The 17,996-nt window shown below is 37.3% G+C and overlaps 1 protein-coding gene across 1 annotated transcript in view; it reads right to left on the bottom strand.

The window, feature by feature from the left end:
- Positions 1-282: 282 nt before the first annotated feature.
- LOC124544714 (protein bric-a-brac 1-like) overlaps positions 283-17,996 on the bottom strand; it is a 183,770-nt gene continuing 166,056 nt past the window's right edge. Inside the window, exon 6 of the mRNA XM_047123359.1 lies at positions 283-1,394. Coding sequence (XP_046979315.1) covers positions 805-1,394 — 590 coding nt within the window. The 3' untranslated portion in view covers positions 283-804. The remainder of the gene's footprint in view (positions 1,395-17,996) is intronic.

The raw sequence follows: 17,996 nt of genomic DNA, 5'->3' as shown, positions 1-17,996 counted from the left end.
TTTGTGCCCATTTGCCACTGACACATGAAACAAATTTGTAACAACTAAAATGTTTAACTGTTACAAGATAACTGAGAAAATACGAAACAGCATTAACAACATTAATCTACAGACTAATGCTTAATGTCTCCATTAATTATATTTCAGATCAGCAATAAAAAAAAAGAGTAAAGTTACAAACGAGATTCACATCACACAAATACAGTAGCAAAAATGCATGCACAGTTAAGGTGACATATTCAGAGAAAAAACTCTGCAAGAAAAAAAAAAGAAACCTAATAAATATATTTTCTATGCGCAACACAATTTACAGCATTATACAGCATAGAGAGGAAAAAATTAAAAAAAATCTGTCCTATCTACCCTCCCTTCCAGTTAAGTTCATTAAAATGCAGGAATATACCAGCAAAAATTCTTCCAAACTGCATTAAAATATTTCTTTCACTAACCTACAATGTTTTTGTCTCTTGTGATACTATTTACGGTACAGCACGAAATGTATAACCTACTCAAAATGATGCTCCAGTTCTTCAATTTTAAACACATCTTCTCATACTCAAAAACAAAACTCGAGAAATATTACATTCTTTTAACTTATATGGTTCTAAAAAGTAGAAATTATGTGAACAGCTGCTTGTAATAGAACTTACATCTCAGTTTTTAAGTGGTAAAACACAATGTCCGAGTCACAAATGGCATGAAGTCTGAAAATGAACAGGGAACTAAATATCATAGCATGTCTGCTGTCAGGCTGTCTACAAGTCAGGTGAGACTCACCAGCCCATACCAATATAGTGCTCTGGTTCAATTATCTGAAGTCTTCCATCCAACAGAGGCAGTTGTTGGCACAGTGACAGTTCCAGATGTCTGTTGCTGCTGCTGCTGTTGTTGTTGCTGTTGCTGCTGAATATGGACCTGGCCAGGAGCCGGCAACTGCTGTTGACCTTGGCCCATATCAGGCAGTTTGTAGTGCAATAGCATGTACGAAGGTGGCTGTGCATGTGCCGAGGCAACTGGCGTAGCTCCAGAATTTGAAACACGGCCCCGCCGTCTCTGTGGAAGTATGCCTCGCCGTGCCATGTAGAAACGTATTGTCGAGATTGGAATATTAAATATGTCTGAAACATTCTGGAAGGTCATCCCTTTCTGCACACACTCCGCTGCCTTTTGCAGTTCTTCTTCTGAACGGCGAACTCGCACTGTGGGAGTAGAATGCTGTAATGCAGCTGAAATGTGACTAATATCCTTACTGTCAGCACTGTTGCTGAGACTGCTGTTCCCACTGGGTGCTGGCAATATGGCTGCAAACTGTGGCATAGATTGCTGCATTTGAGCCTGTTGCTGTGGCTTCAGGACACACATCACATTCTGCAGTGCTAGTGCTGAACCCAGATCTGTAGGGACAAAGAAAAAAAAATTTATTTGATACATATCCTCAGATAATATTTTTTTACAGCTTAATGAAACAAGAAATATTAATGTTTAAATGATGTAAAGACCTGGAATGTCAGTTTTCAAAATATCATAATCAGAACAATAATTTAATTGAATAACAGACATCAAAAAAGTGCAATAAATACATAAGTTTGTAAATAAAACTATTACCATAATCTGGAAAAGAGGAATAGAATATTCGGTACAAGATACATACCTCTCTGTGAAAAGTAGGCCACCAATTATGCTCTTATGAAGTCATGGGTGGTGACAACAATACAACAGTGTCAATGGTTTCTTTAGGATCTGAAATAGCTACTGCTTCCTTAAAATCTATGTTAACAATGAACTAAGAAACTATTTCCTACAGCTGCAGGAAACAGTGTAACTCTCATTTAATACTCAGCTTTTGTGATTAACTACTCAGTCTTTGAGTTTAACAAATCCATTTCCCTTTCTTGTCATACTGCATTTGTTATACAAAACCTCAGGTACAATAAGGAAAACTTATTTACTTTTTGTAAACATACTAGTTCTTGACCACACTATTTCGAGTCTATCTGATTTACCTGTACGAGATATCAATGTCTGTATCCACTAATGAAGGTAAGTAAGTTGTAAGAGATGTAGATCTATTCTGCTGTTAATGATGAAACATATTTTTGATTAACATTAGAACTGATATTGTGACCTTCAAAATTTGCAACTACTAATATTCTTCATCAACATAAATATTATTTTCTGTGCTCCCTCTGTGCTGTATGTAGGGAATATAGATATGGTGCCCTGTTGACTTATAGATTGTCAGCAATTATGAGAAGTTTGAAAAAAAGTAACAGGAAAAAAACCATAATCATGATGGCAAATTAAAAGTAAGGAGAAAATCTGACAGCCAAAGTGAAAGAAATAAGATATAAAGTGGACAAATTTTGTTACTTACAAGGGAACCTCCCCATCGCACCCCCCTCAGATTTAGTTATAAGTTGGCACAGTGGATAGGCCTTGAAAAACTGAACACAGATCAATTGAGAAAACAGGAAGAAGTTATGTGGAACTGTGAAAAAATAACCAAAAATACAAACTAAGTAGTTCATGGGTAAGATATGCAACATCAAGGACATCTGAAATGCAGGAGCGCCGTGGTCTCGTGGTAACGTGAGCAGCTGCGGAACGAAAGGTCCTTGGTTCAAATCTTCCATCGAGTGAAAAGTTTAATTTTTTATTTTCAGTTTATGTGACAAACTCTTATGTTTTCATCACTTTTTTGGGAGTGATTATCACATTCACAAGAAAACCTAAATCGGGCAAGGTAGAAGAATCTTTTTACCCATTCGCCAAGTGTACAAGTTAGGTGGGTCGACAACATATTCCTGTCATGTGACGCACGTGCCGTCACCAGTGTCGTATAGAATGTATCAGATGAGTTTTCCTGTGGAGGAATCGGTTGACCTATGACCTTGCGATCAAATGTTTTCGGTTCCCATTGGAGAGGCACGTCCTTTCGTCTACCAATCGCACGGTTTTGCAATGCGTCGCAAAACACAGACACTAAACTTATTACAGTGAACAGAGACGTCAATGAACGAATGGACAGATCATAACTTTGCCAAAATAAATAAAAACTTTTCGCTGGAGGGGAGACTTGAACCAAGGACCTATCGTTCCGCAGTTGCTCATGCTACCACGAGACCACGGCGCTCGTGAGCTAACTGTCTCCATGATATTGCCTATGTCGCCCATGGGCTACTCAGTTTGTATATTTTGCTTATTTTTTCACAGTTCCACACAACTTCTTCCTGTTTTCTCAATTGATCTGTGTTCAGTTTATCAAGGCCTATCCACTGTGCCAACTTATAACTAAATCTGAGGGGGGTGCGATGGGGAGGTTCCCTTGTTAGACATTTCAATTACAGCACACTACAGAAGCAGCTTTAAAATCAGGAAAAGAATTTGAACTCCTAAATGTGCTTTCAGTGTGCTTTCAGTGAACGAAAACAACTCCCAGCGAAGAAGCTTAAGGTGCAACAAAGTTGTGCAGGATGTCTGCAAGCATTATATGGACAGTGGACAAGTCTTTTTCAGTGATTTTTGTCTGCTAACAATAACATTCCACTTGTCAAAACTTTATTTACTGGTATGTTTAAGGCCTAGCTCATCATCAGAATATAATGAGAAAGGGCTATGCCCAAAATGTGTCAATAAATGAAGTTTTAACAAAATGTTGAATGTTGATCTTAGCAATTGAAAAAGATATGATTAACATTCTTAGACAAGCTGCTTAGTGTAAAAAAAGAAAAGAGAGAAACTAAACTCCACCCTAACAAGCCATGAGGACCCAACAGTACCAACTGACCGCAGTTTTATCCTCAGCCCACAGGCTTCACTGGGTGCTGATATGGAGAACCACGTGGTCAGCACACCGCTCTCCTGACTGTATTTCAGTTTATGATACAGGAGCAACTACTTCTCAATCAAGTAGCTCCACAATTTGCCTCCATCCTAGTACTAGCCCAGTCCGACAGCCCTTAACTTCAGTGATCTGATGGGAACTGGTGTTACCACTACGGCAAAGCCGTTCCCATAATGTTTAGTATAGAACGGGGGGAGGGGGGGGGGGGCAATTTGTCAAGGCATTTATGTAAAGAGAGCTCTTATACAGCTGTGCATGCTGAATACTGTTCGAGACTGACACAAAGTGCTTGGAACCAGTGGATCTGTGCCTTTGTGTTAATTTAACATGGCACACCTAGACAGAAAGAAGAAGCAATGAAGACGTTCCAAAAGAGAACAGTGAACTAAGAAATATCCAAAATATAAATTGTTTTCCATTTTTTGTATCTATTAGCTCCAGTAATTTTTTTAACAGTCATAGTGCAATAAGAAATGCTAGGAAAGAAAACCAAGAAGTAAAAAAAATGGGTGAATAGTCTACTGAAAGTAACAAAACGCTAAACTTATCAAGAAATGAAGAAAACAGCACAATATAGGGAAGAATGGTTGCAGTGATAAGGCATAGGCTTTCGAAGATGAACTTCCTTTAACCGAAAACATTCAAACACACACAGTAAGCACAATGAGGATTAAAACCAGAGGAAGACAAAGGTACTGTTAGTAATTACCTATCTTCCATACTAAATTTTAAGGTGACAAATTAAAATCTTGATACAGTTTTTGGTGGTCTTACACACACTTGATAACCTGTGCATCAGTGAAGCATTAACTCAACTGCCCCAACAGTTACTGAGCTTCTCTCTCCAGAAATATTGACAAGGAGTTCCCAAAATTCCAACTCTACATTTATGTTAGTAATTGCTTGTGGTAGCCACAGAATGAGCAAAGACCCAACTGACGTTTCAATGAGTGATATAATCATAATCTTCTGGCAAAGTGGCAAGATTCTGCAGATGCTGTCCTACTTATATCTGCAGCTTGCCCCCTCTTCACATGGCTTCAGGAGGCTAGTTTCACATAGACCAGTGGGCATGAGGGGGGGGGGGGGGGTTGAGTCGCATTGCAGGGGGAGGAGGAAGCACCATTCACATCTGTCTGAGCATTCTGGTCCTGTCTCGCAAGGGTGGACATGCTCTCGAAATATCGCTATCAGTGGATTCCATGCTGCACTCAGTGGGTATCCGCCATATCCGCTTACTAGATTCTCATGAACGCAAATTTCGATGGACTCTTATGGTGCTATCCCAATAGCCGGTGGCTCAGCAGAGCACCTAGGTGTTCTTGAAGTCAAATGTCTGATCTTCATTGATGCTATGTTCTGCTGTCATTGATTTCTCTGTCCGTCCAAGCCTCACATGCCTGATATGCTTCTCACAGCGTTTAGAAATACGTCGCTGAGTTTGTTAATGTACTATTGTGATACTGTAAATTCCTGTTGTGCTGCAGAAGAACTCAGATCTACCAGAGGCAGTGAGGAAATGGCTCTATCCCAGTGTCTATATGGATTGCCCTTGACACCAGAATGAAGTGGTGCCTCTACAGCCAATGCTCAACACCATCAATTTGCAGAACTATAGACAGGCCAAATATCTGGCGAGACTCCTAGAACCCCTTGTGGGGCACTGCTGTCGTCATGTGAAGAACTCAGCAGATTTTGTGAGAATGCTTAAGGCATGCAATAACAAAGAGATGACCTCCTAGTGAACTTCAATGTCACTTCGGTCTTCAAGAAAGTACCTCTGCAATACCTCTGCAAGACTCCTTGGCTCTGCTGAATCAACATTTCGAGCCTCTTTGAACATACACTAATGACCACCTACTTGAAGTGAATTGGAGAGTTTTATGAACAGACAGATGGAGTGGCCATAGGATTCTCTCTTGCTCCACAGATCACAAATCTATACATAAACACTTTGAGAAGTTGGCCCTCCAAACTGTTCACCAAAAACTCCAGCACTTGTACTGCTATGTTGTTGATACTTCTGCGATTTGGGAGCATGTCAGGCAGGCACTGGATGAGTTTCTGGACCACCTTAACAGCATCCATGAAAACATCACCTTCACTACAGAAATAGAGGAGAATGGCTGTCTCCCGTTTTTGGATATACTAATAAGGAAGAAGGCAGATGGCACACTAGGCCATTAAGTATGTCTGAAGAAGACTCTCACAGACCTGTACCTGTGTGCAACAAGCTGCGGCCATCCAGCACAGCAGCAAACAGTACTGTCAACCTTGGTATACAGTGGCGCATGTCATCTGTGATTAAGAAAGCCTGTCAGATGAACTGCAGCATCTGAAGGAGATATTTCACCAAAGAAATGGGTACAGCGAAGTGCAGATTAGGAGGGCTTTCAAGATGAGATGGGTTGGGAAAAATCGGGAAGAGGAAGCAGAAGACAAGACACTCACTTTTCTTCCATACTTGGGACTGCTGTCAGCCAAAATTGGGAGGCTTCTGGAAAAATTGAACATAAAAACCACCTTTTGACCACTGCCGAAGATAAGAGTGGCTTGGCTCTGTGAAAGACACATTTAAACTCAATGTACTAGGAATTTACAGCATTGGTTACGGATGCAGTCAGCAGCACATTGGACAAATGTGGCTATGTATTTCTAAATGCTGTAAGGATGTATCAGGCATGGCGGCTGGGACAGAGAGAAATCGGCGATAGCAGCCCAGAGCATCAAGGAAGAACACACATTTGACTTTTAGAACACCAAGGTGCTCTGCTGAGCTGCCAGCCATTGGGACAGTGTCATAAAAGAGACCATCAAAACTTGGATTCACAAGAATCTTGTAAACAGAGATGAAAGATACCAACTGAGTGCAGCACGTAATCCACAAATAGAGATGGTGTGTCTGCTATCCCCATCATAACAAATTAAACCCTCACCCTGCCCACTAGCCTCTCTGTATGCAGCCTCCTGCAGCCAGGAGGAGGGGGAACGCCACACAGATAAGTAGGACGGCATCTGCAAAAACTTGACACTTCGCCAGAAGATGATGAGTACGTCAAACGTCGAAACATTACAGTTTTATACTACTGACAACCGACTAGAAACCAGAGAGCTTTTCATCATGTATACACTGGGAAAGTCTACATTCAGTTGCAAACTTGACTTCAGAAAGATTGTTCCAGATTCATATTTCTGAACAGCTCTTAGCCCCAATACATTTTGTGAGAATTAAGGACGAAATATTAATACCAGTTCTGAGATTGTTAGTTTTCTGTTCGAGTTTAGATAGTCCCAAGAAAGGAGTGTGCTTACGCTTACTGTCAAGGTTTCTTTTATATTGCTACTTCGTGGAAGAACATAAGCTGAATTTCAAGGTTTGATATTTATTTATCAAAATATATTCTTATGTGCTTATCTCTAACATTAGTGTCTGATTTTTACACACTTTTCATTGCATTAAAAAAGGTAAGCCGATAATGGCCTTCTTAAACTTGCTTATGGAAAAAGCAAAATATGATTTACTTATAAAAAAAGAGTGAATACATAACAAGACAAATATCTAAATACACTAGAATGCCAAATACTGATCATCTGTTGTACTTGTTACACATTACCAGTACAGACATTATAAGAAGTACCAACTGTAAAGCGATTGGTGTTCTTTAGCTCTTCAAGAAATGATGCATAAATAAAATTGCAACATAAGACATAACAGCAAAGGCTAATTATGCTGCAGGTTATATCAAACTACTTCAATTTGTTTTTCATTATTACATTAGCTATTGTCATTTTAGCGTCTACTGAAGTAAGTATATCTTCAAAGCCACAACTCTTGATAGAAAAACCATGCTTAGTTACAAAAGGCTAAAGTAGAATTCAATAAAGACAAAATATAAAATGCGTGGTTCACAGCACAGTTATTAATAGTGTTATTAGACAGATACTGTCAAACATAAGTTCTGTTCTCAAAGCAATCTAGATCCAAGACATTACTGTAGCTATATTGTGTAATTATATGCACAAAATTGACTCAGGAAAACATGCAGGAAAATAATAAACTAAACATATGAATTTGTAATATATGGTTACTCTGACTTATCAAGTGCAAAGATTTGTCTGGTGATAGAGTAATGAACCCTGTAACATAAATGTGTCATTCACAGATATTAGACCAGTTATGAGCTTTGAAGTTTCACATAAATTTTCTAAGATGTGAATGATGACAAAGGATTCATAGTGCATTATTTAAAATACAGTATAATAAAAAGCAGCTTTTATTTCTGTAATATACAAACATTCTTCCCCATATATACTCCCAAAGTCACTGCTTGCACATTTATTAGTTCAAATCCTCTGAATCATATGTATTTCCATTCCAGCAGTGTCTGTAAAATAGGCAATGGCAAATGGATGCTTTTTGTAAAGGAGGCGGCATTTGATGTAAAAATAAAAAAATGTTTGAATATCAAAACTAATATCAGAGACAAATACATACGAAAACCACACACGCACTATTCTGTTGTTTTCTGCCTTTTCTAGTCTTTTTGCTCTTTCACCAGTTGCAGTCTCTGTTATTTATTTCCACAAATGTGCCACTATTCAAAGAAATATGAGGGGACACTCCATTGTTTTGTGTGACTGCCAATTCAATTGTTCCCATGATAACTAAACATAAGTATTTGTTGAGGATCTATAAACACAGGCACTGTGCCATGTGTGTGTCCTTGTAGTACTCAGTTTGTCCGTTTCCTCTAATCCTCTCTTTTTCATCCTCTCCAGGTGAAGAGAACTACTTATGAAAGTAGGTTTTCCTGCCAGTCTTTTGCCACCTGATATAGCATAAGCTCTGTTTTCTGTCGTCGTGATTCTCTTTACTGAAGTGTATATAGTGTCTGACAAACATTATTTTGCTTAGAATTATTTTCACAAAAAATTATGTTTCAACAAATATCATGTAACCCCACATCCTCCTAAAGGATGATGACAGAATGGAGCCAATTTTCTTATCATCATACTGAAGTATTTTCTTTCAGTGCTAATAAATTTTCTTCTTATGATATTTCACCGTGTAAAAACTGAATATGACGTTAGACAAAGGCAACTCTGTGTTCGAACATCAAAAATATCAGGAAAAAGATGGAGTGCTACTCACAATAACGGTGACACACTGAGTTGCAGACTGAATGTGTAACAGTCTATTCCTTGTGCGTCTGTAACTCAACATGTCCTCTTTATGATGAGTAGCAATCTTTTTCCTTTTATTGTTAATACGAAGTTCAGGGTTTCTAAGTCTACATATACTGTCACACTCTGCAATCTAGCCGCATATTATCAGCACCAGATCTTTCAGACTTTTTTATTGCTACCATTTGATCATTAATCTATTTTGGATGAAGGTAGGTGCATCAAACATTTAAGTGATTTTGGAAACATAATCCTCATTAATGTTGTCCTCAGTATATTTTACACATCCTTATCCTTGTAATTAAATCGAGTTGGTGTCTTATTTAAGATAATTGCATTTTACAGTGTAGAGCAAATTATCTCATTACCGCAGTTGGTAAATTCTTTAGAGTAAACTTATTGAATCAACCTTGACCCAAAACTTAATTACTGCTGATCATTTGCAGTTTTTTTTTTTTTTTTTAAGTTGATTCCATACCTGAAGTGCAATACTGAAAATCCACAAAATACTTCACACACACACACACACACACACACACACACAGAGAGAGTATCTCTTTTAAAGCTACACATCCTTCCTGCTGTCAAATAGGTGTAATTCTGACAGACACACGCCCAGTGAAGAGAATATATGTTACATCAATTCATCTTTCAGATCCATCAGTTTTCCAAATATCAAAGCACCTTTGTTGAAAGGTGCATTATTTTGATAAGCTATCCTGTTACCTACTAAAATCCACAACAGATGTTGCTCTACTCTTTGTGAAATAATCAGCAAGAGGTATCCCTTTGCATCTCATAAAACCTTGGCCGTAACTTTTCCAGTCACTGAAATTGGTCTGGCCTTTTTTGGTACTTCAAGCAAGCAATTCTTTTACTGCCATTTCATTTCTACTGTGAACTGGCAAGAATTTTGTGCATAAAAGTGTGGCCCTTATTAATTCTTTGCATAGACTGCACCTTAATTCAGTGACATGTCTATGGCATCATCACTCAAACTGAAAAATCTGTTAACTGCCATCATTCTAAAACCTTCAGGAAGATGGATATGATAACAAAGATAAAGCTAAAACAACAATTGTTGATACGATGTCTGGCTGCTTAAAAAATGGACGGATCAGCCACTCTTGACAACACATTAAAAACTCCTACCTAATAATTTAAGGTACAAATCGGATAGACCCGAGATTCTTAAATACAATGCCATATTCATCTCACTGCCTGCATACCAAAAAGGGCAGATCTTAAGATAAATTAGGCTCTGCCCTTTAACCCAAAAATGAAACCCAGAAAGTTAAAATGTATGGTACTGGAAGTTGTAGACCATAACTACTGTACATTTGGTGGTCTTCTAGCCCAAATAAAGAAGCCATATGCAATTAGAGAGTCTGTAGATGAGTGTGTCCCATCTGTAGATGAGTGTGTCCCATCTGTAGATGAGTGATGACACCTGTTGCCAGTATTTATCTTTACCAGCTGTAAGTAATTATCTACTTTGAGCCACTATTCTTCTCACCAATACATGACTCTATACCTTAATAGCATGTAGGGAGACCGCACATTGAATCAAGATATATTCTGTGCATTATTAAGTGGCTGTCACACCTGCTACTTTGTTTACCTGAATTCCTTCATGCTTTGTTACATATCAGAATAACACCTCATTGGTATTTATGAGGAGAGAAAGGGAGTCTGAGATATCCTGGACTATTTTATGTTCCAAGTACATGTTTTATACAGACAGAAAGGGTACTCCTGAAGTCAAAGCAAATAAGGAGTTACTCAGCACACATGTCTTGTCAGCTTCAGCAGCATCAAGACTGGATACCATTGGATCTCACTATATGTAAAACACAAATGGCTTTAATCAAACAACGGAAAATCCAGGATGGAATATAACAATGGCTTTACTAATCACAAATGGCTTTACTGCTTGTAGACAATTTATGAAAACAGATTCCACAGCACAGCACACTTGAGTAAGAGGTAGCACATGAAAAGAGGACAGTTGAAAATGAAAAATGTCCTTATAAATTAAAGCTCTGAGTCAGTCAGACACAAACATATCTTGATTGGAGGAATACTGGTGATTAGTCACGGAAATCTAGTTCAGTTTTTGGCCCAGCAGAAGTTTAACCCACCGAATGATCCACCAATGCCTAGACTATTTCTTTTTGAAATTTTGTAGTAGCCTCGAAGGAAAGTTAGGTTTTGATGTCTGGTCAACATTAAGTTAAATTGGGCTAGGAAGGAAACCAACTGCAACTTTCTCGGAGGACCAGTTCTCGAGGATAGCCAGGTGAGCATATGAACCACACTTCTCCTGTTTTGAGTCCAGCACCTTAACTGCTGTATGGATTTTCCTGTCAGCTTTTCACTCAGATTACTGAGAGCCTGTGCACACATAGCAATGAAGTATTTCATCTAAACATTATTTTGCTAACTGCTCAAGGTCTTAAAATCATAGTTCATAAAGTTTAAAATGTTTTGTTACATTTCTTAGCAACATGTTACATCAGCGTTAAACATTGTCATATAGCAACAGTAATAAAAGGAATCATCACAGAATATGTAGACAGTTTCTGAATTCCAACTAAAAATAGCACCTCATTTCAACATGAGCATGAAAAATACATAAAAGCGAAAAAGAAGAGAAACCATGCAAACATATAGTCAATTTCTCTAAACACACACACACACACACACACAAAATAATTTATGTAATTTTTAGTTTGTTTGTTTAATTGCAGTTTAATGACCACAGTCTCGGTACACATCGAAATCCCCATGCCACAGTACTGCAGCATGCCACCATGGAGCAATAACAAATGGTAAACTGGAGTATTGTGTGCAGTAATTCCTTTTAAGCACAAGCAGAAATATTGTAGTTGTCATGGCTTATTTAGTAGTTTCAATTGGTCTGGCACAGCTACAAAATTTCTTCTGCTGCCAAAAACAGATTACCACTTGACATCCTACTTTATCAGTGGACTGTGCTATTTCATTTTGGCTCATCTACTTGTGTTCTTTGGTTGTGTGGTGTGAGGATTTCTTTTTATACTAAGACTGTGCAGAAATGTAACAGCAAAAAGTCACAAAATTAATTAAGTAACACAAATTTTTCCAGCTGGTAGCTAAAACTTTATGGCTTCACCTCATAACAAACTCTTTTCAAGACAACTTCAAATACTTCCCCTTTACACCAATTTCATATAAATATTAGTATCTGCACAGTGTGCAGCTACTGTTTGTAGCTAGGTTTCTTTATAAACATGCTGAGGACACTGGCTTCCAAGTCGGCATTATGTCAGCATTTTAACCAGATAATGTAATTTGAAGATTAAGAAAGTAAGGGTGGGAAGACGCAGAAGAGAAGTTGCATGGACTATCTCTATAATCTAGGATGTTTATTAAAAATACAAAGATTGGAATGCCTTAGCTTCATTTAATATGATTGATTTGTGATCCAACATGTAATGTTTCTCCATAAAATAAATTAAAATGTTGGTATGGGTGGTTGTCTAGCTGATGCAAACTTGAACTTTAAAATCCCAAGTTCAGAAGAATTCATGCATGCATAAATCTTTAGGATCGGTGAAGCTTACAAATGCTACAAGCAGCTTTAACAAAGCATGCATACAACTAGTAGAAAGCACAAGAAAACAACACTTAAAATTATTTATCTACTTATAGTGATCATGTTGGTGCTACAGAGATTAGGAAAGATCCTTGTAATCACAGTTGCAAAACAAACTGAGCTCACCAATTACTTCTAAATGATGACAAAATAAATATACACGACTAAGGAAGATGTTTGAATTTGTCACTTTATTGTTTTTAATATTATTCAGTCAGTAGAAAATCTAAAAGAACTAAATATAAATAACTTCAAGTTTATATGGTTCCAAAAAACTTGATACAAGATATCAAATACAATAGTTTGTGTTAAAAGTTATGGATAATATTTACAAAGTTTCCATTTGTGCTTCACAGATCTTAAACAAGCGCGCGCACGCACGCACACACACGCGCGCACGCACACACACGCGCGCGCACACACACACACACACACACACACACACACACACACACACACACACACACACACAGTGGCAGAGGTGGATACTCTTGAACGCACAACATTCTTTACATTCAATCAGAAAAACAGAACCAATAGCAGACAGTGTTTCTGAAAATTCAAATTAATGCCTCACTTGGAAAAAAAAAAAACCTTTTTTAACACAGTGTTTGAATGCAACAGACAAGTAACATCAACAATGATTTACTGTCATGACAATGACAGATTAACATTCCTAACAAGTGAACAACTTGGTTGGGGGAAGGCAAGGGCATGTCATCTCCAGTAGGACCATTCCTAGTAAAGCACCTCTTGCTGTGGACAGTTTTGCTTTTAACAGATTGACATGATGGACAGAAATGTCAAAATATGCACTTGGTGTACAATACGGTCATTTGATTACTGGCAAAGTATATCAGCCTGAGGTACAGAGTAGTTAAACTTTTAATTTCAAACTAAAAAGAGAGCTAAATGTTTTAAATGGCTGAATGCCAGCCAGGAGAAAAAAAGATGCTACAAAGGATGCATGACTCTGTTGACACAATACTGTAGTTTTCTTTGAAACTAGAAAGATGACACTGACTGATTAATTTCTTCTTGTCGGGCACAAACACCTCATTAAACTCCAGGAAACACACAATCATTTTGAGACACTGTGTAGGCATGGTTGCGCTTCAATTTATTCCAATTCAAAATGAAGATGAAAATACTCTCTGATAAGGGTGGGTTGCAAACAGTCTCACAGGAGAAGGAATATGAGTATCTACTTCAATAAACAGAACTGTATAAGCATTATTATTGATCTACATGACATTTCTCAAGTACACTCAACTTTCTAAACTGCAGTGGTGTTGAAATTACATTTAAGTTCACTTTGGCTTCTTCTTTCGTGAGAGTGTGAAGCAATTTTTTTTATCAGCTTTCTGTAATTCTACATTTAATGCAGAAAAATAAATTTTTTTCACCTCATGTTTCCTTTAGAAAGATATGCCATATTCTAATATTATGGCAGAGTTTCACAGTTTTGATACGATATCACTGCACAATGCAGCTACTACTTATCCCTTTACTTTTTTCTGCATGCATGTCTTGGGAAAAATCAGTTTGTAGAAAAGAAGACATATGTGACAACAGACTGATGATGGTCTTATGAGCAAGTGTCACAACCAATTTCCCAGTAACTTTGCTCAGTGGAAGAGGAGTCAAAATAAGTGAATACATGTCTTGGTTTATCTGTAGATATTCAATCCTTTCTGAAAAAACGATCATCAAAGTTTTCAACATAATTTAGAAGCCTTTTAGAACAATAAGCTCAGCCCAATTGGTGACATGGCCTCTCATTTTTTGTGTCTTTTGTTCAAATCCCGATTATTGTTTATATTTATTTTATTTTATTTTTCCATTTATCTATCCATGTCCATAGAAGGTTACTACAAGAAATTGTTTCTTATTGAGTTAGGGGATACAAGGGCATTATAACTGGTTTTCACAATAAGTGTCATACATAGAGTGTAGACTGTGCGTCATGGTATTTTTAGGGGTTACAATTTTTATATATTCGCATATTCTTACATTGGTTCTTAATTATTATTATTATTATTATTATTATTATTGTGCATATGGACCCTGTCTGATCATGCATTAACTTTATGATTCACCTTTCTAATAAGCCCATATAGCTTTCATTCTTTTGCTATGTGCTTTCTTCCTTTCTTCTGACCACTTGGTCCCTGATCTTTTATGGACTTCATTCTCTGGCTTTACTACCCATCTATTTATCTTATGACAGTAAAGTTTCCTGTCTAGTATGTCTGATGTTCCTATCTGTGACTTTTCCAAGTCATATTTGACTTCTTCTGTCCATGGAATGTTCTTCAGTTTTGCAGTGTATGTCAAAATCTTGTAAGTTAGCCTTGAAGATGGGAGTCTATGAATGTGTGAATAGAATTTCAGCCTTCGTTTCCTGATATCTGCGGCAAGGTTGGATAGTTCTTTTGTTGCTTTGCGTGATTTGAGTCTATACCCCTCTTCTGTTTTATCTGGTACCAGCATTTTCCTCGTGGTCTTTCTTTCCTCCTTCAAGATGTTCTCCAGATCACCTTTTGTATTAAGTACTAAGGTTTCGCTTACATGCAGCACTTCAGGGTTAATCACTGTATTATACTGTTTGATCTTTGTATGACTGGACATACATTTCTTGTTGTAGATTTCACATGTCCTCCCATATTCTCGTTTGAGCTTCTGTAACTGAACGTTCTGTGCTTCCTTTTCCAACTCTGTTAGTTCTATGATCTCACTGAGATATTTGAAGTGCGGAACTTGTTTGATCTGCCCATATTGTGTGTTCAGTTCCTGAATGTCGAATTTAGTGCAAATGAACTTTGTCTTCTCGAATGAAATTTGTAGTCCAATTTTCCCCAGTGCATTCCTTGAGGACTGTTTGATCGTTGTATTTTCACAGGCTGCTAGTATCGCTAGGTTGTCTGCGAAAGCTAAACAACTGACCTTGATGTCATCATTCTTTTGCCCAAGTTGAATGGGTTTCCAGTGGTCCTGGGTTTTCAATTCTTTCTCCCATTCTCTGATGACTTTATCCAGAACAAGGTTGAAGAGCAGTGGTGACAATCCTTCACCTTGTTGCACACCGGTCCTTATCTCAAAGGGCTCGAACAATTTTCCCATGAATTTCACTTTTGACTTTGTGCCCATGAGTGTTTGCTTGATGAGTCTTAATGTCTTTCGATCAAGTCCTTATTCTTCTAAGATGCTAAAGACGGACTGTTGATCGACCAAATCATGTGCCTTCTTGATCTAAAATTTAATTCTTATATTTTATTCTTATGTTTATCCTTCATGAAGATTTGGTGCCTTTCGTTGGATGACACTGATTGTAGAAATATTTGAAACATGGAAATTCCAAACAATATGAGTATCGCGTGAGGGCAGGGTTGCCACAGCAACATTTCTTCATATGAATCTCACTGGTAAAGAAACATTAACCCTACTGAAGATTGCATGTGTTGGTAATAATTTCATGGCAGACCCAGTGAATGGATCACTTTTCCAAAAACATTTGTTATGTAATTCGTAGGTGAGTAAGAACAACATTATTTCAGTATACACTGTAAAACATTCGTGTAGTAATCTTCAATGGATATGGGTAGATAAATGAATAGCAAAAATTTTAATAATAATAATAATAATAATAATAATAATAATCGAGTTTCAAACAAAGGGTGCAGAAGTGTGAAGTAATGATGCTAGCTGTTGTGCCACCACTTCCATTGAACAACTTACTCACTAAAACACGCACAAAGTACCATGAAAACTTTGTGTTTTTCTCAAAAAAGTACTTTCGGATAAGCCGAGACACATGTTCGCTTATTTTCACCCCTCTTCCACTGAGCAAAGTTTCTGGGAAATTAGGCTATGGCAGTCGCCGCATTCTCACACATGCTGGAGAGAGCATTTGTCATAAGGTAAGCCTGTGACAGAACAGTACCTGAAAACTGGGATTTCTGCTCCTCACAGGCACTATACTACAAATTTTGCTGTGTCAGCATGCCTCAAGGACCAGGTCTAAGCTTCAACAAACCACTAGATACTCTCTACTTGAATAGCAGTTTAGTCTTCATACAACCAAATTTGTCACTATACCAATCATAGAATTACCACAAAAAAGGTGAAGGAGGCTAATCTCATCTTAGATCATACAGGTCAAGAGCGAAAGTCTCATACCAGTGTTTCAAAGCTTGCTGAAAGAAAAATGTGTGTGAAGTTCTGCATGACATCTATCAAAAAATAAAATATTTTCATTTCCTGTTGACTTGTTAAAACATTACAGCCCTATCGAAATGTGGGTATTTGTGAAAATGTCTTAACAAAAGGGAGAATTAAAGACATTGTAATTACAAAAACTAAAAGTGAGAAATATCTGAAATTATTTAAACTTTGTTCACAGTATTATCAGACATGATTAACACATACACACTTCTGAGCTTTCTTTTCACCATAAATTCGTAAAAGCAAAATAAGAAAATTTTTAGGTTTCTGCAAACTTCAAAACTGTGTTTTGCAGATATGAATATTCATAGGATGTTAACTATTTTGAAAAATGATTATGTGGAAAATTAATTATCATTAATGCCTTAACTTCATAAACTACCCACAGATTTCTTCATAAAAATGAGAGAATCTAAAAATCATTCATTCTTCTTCTTAGATTACTTTCGCTACAACCCCCATCCTGAATATCCTAAAAATTCCATGAGATATTATTTGGAAATTATACTTATGGAAGGTACTGTCAGAGTGGGCAATATTACTTGGTGCAAAATGTGATTTTTATATTAGTCCTATTGGGAGGGGGAGTTTGTGTGTGTGTGTGTGTGTGTGTGTGTGAGAGTGAGAGAGAGAGAGAGAGAGAGAGACCTAATTTTCAACATACTAAGACGGAATGTTAAAGTCAAAAGCCTGCCATGTCTCTAGTAGTTTTTGTTTATTAGTTATATTGTTTTAGTTTTCCACAGCACGAAGAGTTATTTACAAAATATACATTTTTCACAGTCCTGGACTACTAACAAAAAAAAAAAAAAAAAAAACCGAGAGAAACTGAAAATATTCTATTTCTCAAAATACACGCGCGCACCCACACACACACACACACACACACACACACACACACAAGTATATATCTAAGTCCACCAATATTTTTTTTCCAGTGAAATTCATGATCATCATGATTATTAACTGACATTCACTGTGTGATTTGAGATGAAATCACCCAAGTGGCAAAGACATTAATGAGTTTCAAATGTTGTGAACAGTTACACCTCGAGACAGACAACTGTCGCTTGTGATAGTCCACAAAAACAAACCTAAATAATTTTT

Source organism: Schistocerca americana, chromosome 8 (assembly GCF_021461395.2).
Source record: "Schistocerca americana isolate TAMUIC-IGC-003095 chromosome 8, iqSchAmer2.1, whole genome shotgun sequence".
Classification (NCBI taxonomy): Eukaryota; Metazoa; Arthropoda; class Insecta; order Orthoptera; family Acrididae; genus Schistocerca; species Schistocerca americana.
The sequence above is the reverse complement of the archived record's forward strand: the minus strand, read 5'-3'. Positions and strand labels throughout refer to the sequence as shown.